Below are 8,345 nucleotides of genomic sequence, written 5' to 3'. Positions count from 1 at the left end.
TCATCTAATATTAATATTATTAGTGATAGCTGGTATTTATAGCATTTCGTTTATGTCATGCACTGTTTCAGGCACTTTACGCGTGTTAACTGATTAATCAGGTAGGTAGTAGTATTCTCATCTGTTGTTATATGAGGTAACTGAAATAGTTGTCCAAGATCACACACTCGGGAAATGAGAGAGGCAGGATTCAGGCCCAGGCGGTCTGCTTCCAGAATCTGTACTTTTAACCACCATGCCACATCACTTCTGTAATTGAGATAGAAAATAAAAATTACACGAGTGTCATGATTACAGTACATTTGGCGTAGTGTGTGGTATTGGTGACATCTGCCAGACGGTGAATGACCAGCACGATGTCACAGTGGCTCAATCTGATGGGTGTGAGCACATTAATTGTATTGTAACCGATGTCATGATGATGATAATGTGGGATGTGATGGTTTCTGACTTTCTGTAGTATTTATGTAGGAAAAAAGGAAGACAAATGATTTTAAAAGTATATATGTATTTCTAAGATAACATATGTCCCATATTGTGTGCCATATTTTGGATGCTAAACTATCTTTTTTTTTCCCCTGTTGTTCACTTTTGGATTTAAATTCCCTAAACTCTGGAAAACTGGTGATCCAGAATAGGTGAAGTTCCAGACACTAACCAATTTATTGCAGAAAGTCATTAATGACCTTATTGAAAGCAGTTTCCCTGAATGGTAGAAGTGTAAACCAAATTGTCAGAAACTTAAAGTGAATGAGGATGCAGGATTAGAATGAGACAGAGAAGAGTTCTTGATGAGGTTGGAGAATGGGTGTGGTAGGAGATAGGGCAGACATGAACCAGAATAGCTCTTGGCCATAGTCACAGAGGATCTGCTCAGAGTTAAAGATTTAAAAACTGGTTTAGACCTGGGGAGTTACCTGAGATGTGGTGGCAGTGAAGTTCATTTTGGCTGAGGTAGTTAAACCACAAGGCTAGGGTTCTGAGGGGGTCATCTACTTGCAGCTCGGATGATGATGGTATTTGGAGGAGAGAGAGGATCACTGTGAACTAGTTGCCAGTGTTCTTAAACATGAGAATAACCAAGAGGTAAATAGGTGACAATGACAAGGAAAGGTAGATGTAGTGAAACATAGTTTTTGAGAGACAGACTAGAATTGGAAGACCTGAGTTTGAATCCTTCCTAGCTTGGCAACTTTGAATAAATTACTTAGTTAGGAAAACACTCTATACTGTGGGGACAATGATAATTAGACCTGCCAAGAAGAATGGCTGTGAGGATTAAATGAAATAATTAATGTATGTAAAACACTTAGTGCAATATGTGACAGATAGTACAAATAGTTTTTTAGGAAGATTGTTGTTTTTCAGTTCTGATATTCTGAGGTTTTTATACAGAAAATTGTACATTATAAGGATTAAAGAAATAGATTTGTATTTCAGGGTCTGACAGTGATGCTCTTACTCAGGAAAAAAGGAACTTTGCTTATCCTAACAATGGTGGGATAATGGTGGTGAAGTAAAAGTATATAAGAAATGGTATTAATGATGTGCTGGTGGTGATAGGAAAAGAAAACCATTGCTTGGGCAGGAGTTAGAAGTAATAAAATGCTGAATTTTTCAGTGCTATTTAGGTTTTGTAGCTGTGCTTGCATAGTTATAAGAATCTTTTATTTTTGAAATTCCTTCAGGGAAAAAGTTTAGTCTGAAACTCCAGTCCTAACTCCTTTCCCTCTGTTGAAATAATTATTTTTAAAACTTGGCCTTTGATAATGTGAGGGTTTTTTCTTCCCTTTGCAGTCTAGCAGAACTGATTATGAACTGTAGTAGTTGTGAGAGTGTTATTAGGAGGGTTTGTTACAGGTTGGAAGGCTTGGATGCAGCCCTGGGGGAGTTAGGAAATTGACAAACTCACCCTTTACCATCCCAGCCCTGCCTGTTTGCCCAAGACAGAAACACTGAGAGATGGATAGGAGGATATGAGCAGCTGATAGGAAACAGTTTTCTTAGGGGAGTCAGGACTTAGGCCAAGAGGCTGAGAATGTAGCAGAGCTTGTGGACACTGGAATGGCATATTTCACAGAACGCAGTAAAAGCAGTGAAGTTAAGAGGGCAGCAGTAGAAAGATGTCTTTTTTTTCAGCAAACACTTAACTTGAGAGCCTACCTTATGGGACAGTTCTGCTGTATCCCATGGGGTGGCTATGAGTTGAAATCATAACACCTAACAACAACCATCCCCATGTGCTAGGTACTATGTTAAATAATAGCCAGGGATACGTAGATGAACAAGATACCCTTGATGATTTTTCGTCTAAAGGGGACATTCAAACAGATAAATGCGGTGTAGAGATGATGAATGTGTGAACTAAAAAAAGGAAGAAATAGATTAAACTGATATTTGGAGAGAGTCAGGAAGAAGAGCAGCAGAATGGGGATTAGAATCTTTTAGAGCTCAGTGTTCTGGTTAGAGTTATTTCCTTGCGGCATAGGTTCCAAGTATTTTTCTAATATACCATAAAACACAGAGGTCAGGAAAACCACTTCTCATATAGTCTCAAAGGATTTAATTACTGATTGGAGTTTCTGTTGTTTACTTAAGATCAAGCACTATGGATGATTTGAACCTGGAAGATCTCACTATGGCGGATTATGCCTTGTTAGAAGATTGCTCTTATGTGGAGGACTTGGAATCTGCTCCTGGATCAGTAACCCATAATTCGGTTCGTTTGACTGAAGTTTACAGTGATGGGGTGGTAAGTAGGTTTGCTAGTTTAGTTTTAGCAGTATCTTCTTAAAGGCTTTCTGATTTGGAGATATATGAGTAAGGATGTTTTTGGTACATAGGTTTTTATAGGGAGGTATACGTACTTTTGAAGAGGGGATTTCAGAAGGGAATGGTCGAGAATGCATGATGGTAAAAGTTGTTTGCTGACTGGAGATTAGAAAAGCTCTCGGCGGGAGCTACCGAGACAAACTCGGGAAGCTTTGTGGAAAAGGCCTTTTAAAGACTCATTGGTTGAAGATGTGTTCAAAGTGTATATGCAGATATGCAATGAAATTTTTAATTTTGGTACCGAGTCTCTTAGAGTAAAAATCAAGAACTATACTTTTGCATTTTACTAGATACAAATCAGAATACTTTTCTTCTTTTTAGGGTATGCACTGTAAAGATTATACCCGAAGTGAGAAAAACTTGGGTGAGTACTTTGGTATTTTAATGCTAAATGTTTGAAAGACTATAAAGGGAGATTTACTATTCACAACATAACAGATTTGATATATGTCTTTTTAAAATTTATTCTTTTTCACTGAGGAAACAAAGCTATTCTTCGTTAAAATAGAGTTTTAGTCAACACTTAAATGTACTTAATATCTAACAGATTAAAGATATATTCATCCTAGTCTGGGTGTCTTGCCTTTCCATATCCATTTTTGCCTTTTTCCTACTAACAGTCTTGATTCATTCCAAAATGAGGTGAAAATATTGATTTAAAACTTTTTTTTTTTAAACTTAAGAATTTGACATCTGCCGTATATGGTGTAGTAAACCAGTTTCTGTCCTGAAAGAGTACTGTGATGCCATTAAAGTATTTATCTTCTGGCCACTTCTGTTTCATCATCAGAATGGTTCTCTGTTAACACAACTGCATCCTTGTATGGAGGCCAAGTAAGTGACTCTATGTTGTTCCTTTCGTATGAACAGTAACAGGCATGCTGCCTCATACGAGGAATGCCAAGTGCAGTGCAAGGCTTAGGTCTCGTTCTGGTCTGCTGTTCAGCTTGACTCTTGTTTAATAGATGAAGGTAGAAAAAGTGAATACTTGGGATTTGGATATGAATGAATGATCATTATAACATTATAATGAATGAAATTCTGAATAGCATTAGATGGTAGACTTGAAGCCAAGTCAGGAAAATTTAATATGCTGTTTATAAATATTAATGTTGTAGTACAGAAGAGAATAAAGGAATAGTATTTTGTCTACTTAATAAACAATTATTACTTAGAGTGAAGAAGCAAAGAACTTAATTTTTCTTCAGTATTTTAAATTGAGTTATAATAGTTTATAGGTATCTAAATCTTAAGTGTAAATTTTAATGAATTTTTATCTATGAGTTCCTAATCTTTAAAAAAAATTAATTTGTCTTTAAGTAATTCTCGTGCTTGTGAGTTAAGTTTGGCGAAATTACAACATATTGAGTTGATGGAAGATATTGTGGATTTGGCAAAGAAAGTTGTGGTAAGTGATAGAATGCAGTTTTTAAATTTCCTATGTAAAGAATATATGGTGTCAGGCTCATGTTACTAATTTGTAGCATGATTTTAGTTTCAATTAACCTGAGACTATTCTGCTATTTGGAGTCCTGGGTGGTGCAGATGATTAACATGCTCGGCTGCTCACCAAAAGGTTGGCAGTTTGAGTCCACCCAGAGGCACCTCAGAAGAAAGGCCTAGAGATCTATTTCTGAAGAATCAGCGGTTGAAACCCCTATGGAGCACAGTTCTATTCTGATACACACGGGGTTGCCATGAGTCAGAATTGACTCAACGGCAACTGGTTTATTCTGCTTGCTATTGATGAGTTTGTGCTCAGTATTTGAGATTGGGTAGATGGCTGTTGTTATAGTTCTGATATGACATGATGGGGGCCAGGACTGCTGCTTGTCACAGAAGGATAAAAAGTGGAATACATCACAGTCTATTACATGATCAAAATGATGGCTTCTGTTTCCTAATGTAAAAAGACACCACATTCATTGTTACTGCAACAAATATTTTTGTCCTTGGGGTAGAGTTTATCATGTCTGTTTTCAGAAGGTTTTGATTAAGGGTTGTTTTGTTTTTTTTTTCTTTCTTAAAAAGCCGTTCAGTAGTTTTTATTTCAGTTGTTTATGGAGCCGAGTGATTTTCTTGGTACTGTTTCAGTTGCAGACAAATTTAGAAAAGGCATTCTGATGTTTATTTTCTGCTGGTAATTCTTTGCAGTAACTTACATCAGCCAATGTAACTTTATAAAAAATCTGAGTGTAGTGAACTTTAAAAACTCATACATGTAAAGTTATACTAAATCATTTCATCATTACAGCCCTGTATAAGACCATTTCTCAGTTCTTGTTTCAGGCCCCTTAAGGGGTAAATTGGGCATGAAAGTACTTGTGGGAAGAAGACTACTACATATATATAATAGTTTTCCTAAAATATAGAAATTTTTTCCACTAGAAAATTCAAGTATAATTGAGTAAGGAAAGACACATGTATCTTGTTCTTTTTTGTTTTGCAGAATGATTCATTCTTTATTGGAAGCTTACTGAGAATTGGTTACAAAATAGAAAATGTAAGTGTTAAATGCGGGAACCCTGCACAACCACTGTGAATAAATGACATTCATCTCACTGCTCATTTCCCCATGTGTTGAATCCATATTTTATATGTAGTATTTGGCAGTGTTGATTTCTGTATCTTGCTTAAGAAGTCTCCTGATTCTGGGGATATGAGTCATTTTCATTTTTTTACACATATATGTAGTATAATTTTGAGCATCTTTGTACAATTCTTTTTTTTTTATTCCAAAGGAACAAAAATTCCAAAGGAATTTTTTTTTATATTGTACTTTAGGTGGTTTACAGAACAAATAATTTCTCGTTTATAAACAGTACACATATTGTTTCGTGACATTGGTTTACAACCCCACGACATGTCAACACTCTCTGTTCTCGACCTTGGGTTCCCTATTACCAGCTTTCCCGTCCCCTCCTGCCTTCTAGTCCTTGTCCCTGGGCTGTTGTGCCCCATTAGTCTCATTTTGTTTTGTGGGTCTGTCTAATCTTTGGCCAAAGGGTGAACCTCGGGAGTGACTTCATTACTGAGCTAAAAGAGTGTCTGGGGGCCATACTCTCAGGGTTTCTCTAGTCTATATCAGGCCAGTAAATCTCACCTTTTTTTGTGAGTTAGAATTTTTCTCCAGCTCTGTCCAGGACCTTCTGTTGTGATCCTTGTCACAGTAGTCAGTGGTGGTAGCCGGGCACCATTTAGTTGTACTGGACTCAGTCTGGTGGAGGCCGTGGTAGTTGTGGTCCATTAGTCCTTTGGACTAATCTTTCCCTTGTACAAGTTAATTCTTTTTTCTCTTTTTAGGTTACTTACCTGGTATAGGTTCCACCAAATGAAATTATTAGGTCCCTGGTATGAACATTTTTTGATATATAATTAATAGTTAATCTCCAGATATGATGATAAACCAATTTTTAATGCTACTGGTGACATAAACATCTACATGTTTCCCTTAAGCCTGATACCAACATTGATAACTCAGGTACTTAATTTGTAAGTTATTCTAGACATCTGAGGTATCAGGAACATTTCTGTGAACTCGATATTTCATGAAGGTCACTGTCCCGAGGTCCCATTTACCCAGCTGTGTCCTCTTGTGTATCTCCTTATTCTTCGATTTGTCACATAAACCATGTAAAATACATATTCCCTTTGGTGAACCTTAATCTATACGCTTAACCTTGGGCTAATTCTAAGGATGGAGGTTCTAGTTTAGACGAGAGCTGAGACCCCCCCCATCCATCTTGTATTACTGCATTCTTCTGCTACCCAGGGCAGCCTCTCTGGCCAGGCTGCAGACCTGAACTTCCGGGTCTGGAATCAGTGCAGAAGCATCTTGAACTCTGATGGTGGCCTGAGGTCACCTGAAGTTGTAAGCTGTTGGTACCTGTTAACTCATACGGTAATTAGGTTGCATACTAGAGTAATGAAAATGTGGGATTCATACAAGTTTTGTATTATGGATCTGAACTACTAAATAAAATAAGCTGCCAATGCCACATGCCAAATTTAAAATCAATACTGAAATCCCATTCTTTATCTCTGTTTTTAAAACAGAAAATTCTGGCAGTTGAAGAGGCTGTGAATTGGGTAAAATTTGTAGGCGATATAACACTTCTGTCTAAATTACAATCACTTGAAAATTGTTGGCCTATGTTAAGTATTTTCTTTACTGAATGTAAGTATAAGTGCTTTAAATTGTTACTTGACTCAGTTTTTAAAGACATTATTTGGGAAAGGGAATGTGTAAATAATGTGATTTCTATTTATTTTACGATTAAAAAAAAGTTTTCCTTTTTTTATGTATGTCTGAATAAGAGAACTTTAATTTTGTAGTTTTATTCCACATTTCCTGTTCTAATGCTTTTTATGACATTATACCTTTAAAAAAAATACCTACCAAATTGATGTTATATGCTATTATATATAACACCCAAGAAAGAGACCACATCTGGGTCTTATATATTCTCATTCATAAGAGAAATGAGTAACAGATGATAAGATTATAATATTTTTATTTTCCTGATGAATGTTATTTTTATGTCTGATGAAACTGCAGTATATATATATGTATTTTACTTTGTGAAATGTTTTTCTTTGAAGCATTTGAATGTTAGCAGTGTTTTTATAATATACCAGTAGGAATCTTGAGTCAGGAAATGTTTGGCTCTTTAGTAGATGATGACCAATAATCTGTTATCTCCACTGAAATTTTATACTGTTGACCCTAGAGTTAGAGAGAGATTAAGCTTAAATATGAAGACAGCTTTTTCTGATAGATTTACTAAACACCTGGGATGTATTACACCGATAGAGGTTGTTTTCTTTGTTGTTCTGGAGGCCTTTAATTATTTACTGGGTTTTACAGTGGAAAGAGAGAGTATCATGCATTGGGCACCTATAACGGGTTTATTTCTGACGCTGTATATTCTCTCTGTTCTTTGTTGTAATAGCCCTGCAAGGTAGCTGTTATTGTCCCTATTTTAGAAATGAGTGAACTAAGGCTCTGAGAGGTTAAGTGATATTTCTGTAGTCTAGTAAGTAGCAGAGCCTAGATGGGAAGTCAGGTCTCAGATTCCAAAGTGCAGGCTTTCCTCCTATAATCTTTCTGTCCCTTAATATTACTTTATTTAGGGATCTTCTGAAATCCTTTCTTGAATCTTAGATTTTAGGCACTCCTTTTGTCTTGAACACAAATGTATTTGGCTAAATAAAGGCTTAGCTATACTTTTATTGCAATTAAGTTTTTTTTTTTTTAACCATTTTGTGAAATCTTTTTTACAGTACAGCTTAAAATACGGATAATTAGCCCTAGTCGACTTTTGACATAAAGTTTGTTATTATCTGATGCATTTTAATTAGTTTATTAAATTTTTACAAGAATAGTATTTCAGATAACTTCTCATTTTAACATTTCATTCCTGAGAGCCAAAATGTTGAATAGAGACATTTTAACTGATTCATTTTATGACATACATTTTAGAAAGTAGTTATGCAGGTTCTTGTTTTCATAC

At 35.9% G+C, this 8,345-nt stretch overlaps 1 protein-coding gene across 2 annotated transcripts in view; it reads left to right on the top strand.

Annotated features, from left to right (window-relative positions):
- Positions 1–8,117, top strand: part of LOC111819015 (E3 ubiquitin-protein ligase TTC3-like) — a 29,013-nt gene extending 20,896 nt beyond the window's left edge. Inside the window, exons 2-7 of one of the 2 annotated variants that reach the window (XM_023724419.1) lie at positions 2,599–2,752; positions 3,154–3,196; positions 3,516–3,666; positions 4,153–4,240; positions 5,282–5,335; positions 6,889–8,117. In XM_023724419.1, coding sequence (XP_023580187.1) covers positions 2,609–2,752; positions 3,154–3,196; positions 3,516–3,666; positions 4,153–4,240; positions 5,282–5,335; positions 6,889–7,167 — 759 coding nt within the window. In that variant the 5' untranslated portion in view covers positions 2,599–2,608 and the 3' untranslated portion in view covers positions 7,168–8,117. Of the gene's footprint in view, positions 1–2,598; positions 2,753–3,153; positions 3,197–3,515; positions 3,667–4,152; positions 4,241–5,281; positions 5,638–6,888 lie in introns of those variants that run through there. The other variant, XM_023724420.1, reaches the window with a different exon arrangement.
- The last annotated feature ends 228 nt before the right edge of the window (positions 8,118–8,345 follow it).

This window comes from Trichechus manatus, unplaced genomic scaffold (assembly GCF_000243295.1).
Source record: "Trichechus manatus latirostris isolate Lorelei unplaced genomic scaffold, TriManLat1.0 scaffold00245, whole genome shotgun sequence".
In the NCBI taxonomy this organism is placed as follows: Eukaryota; Metazoa; Chordata; class Mammalia; order Sirenia; family Trichechidae; genus Trichechus; species Trichechus manatus.
The sequence above is the reverse complement of the archived record's forward strand: the minus strand, read 5'-3'. Positions and strand labels throughout refer to the sequence as shown.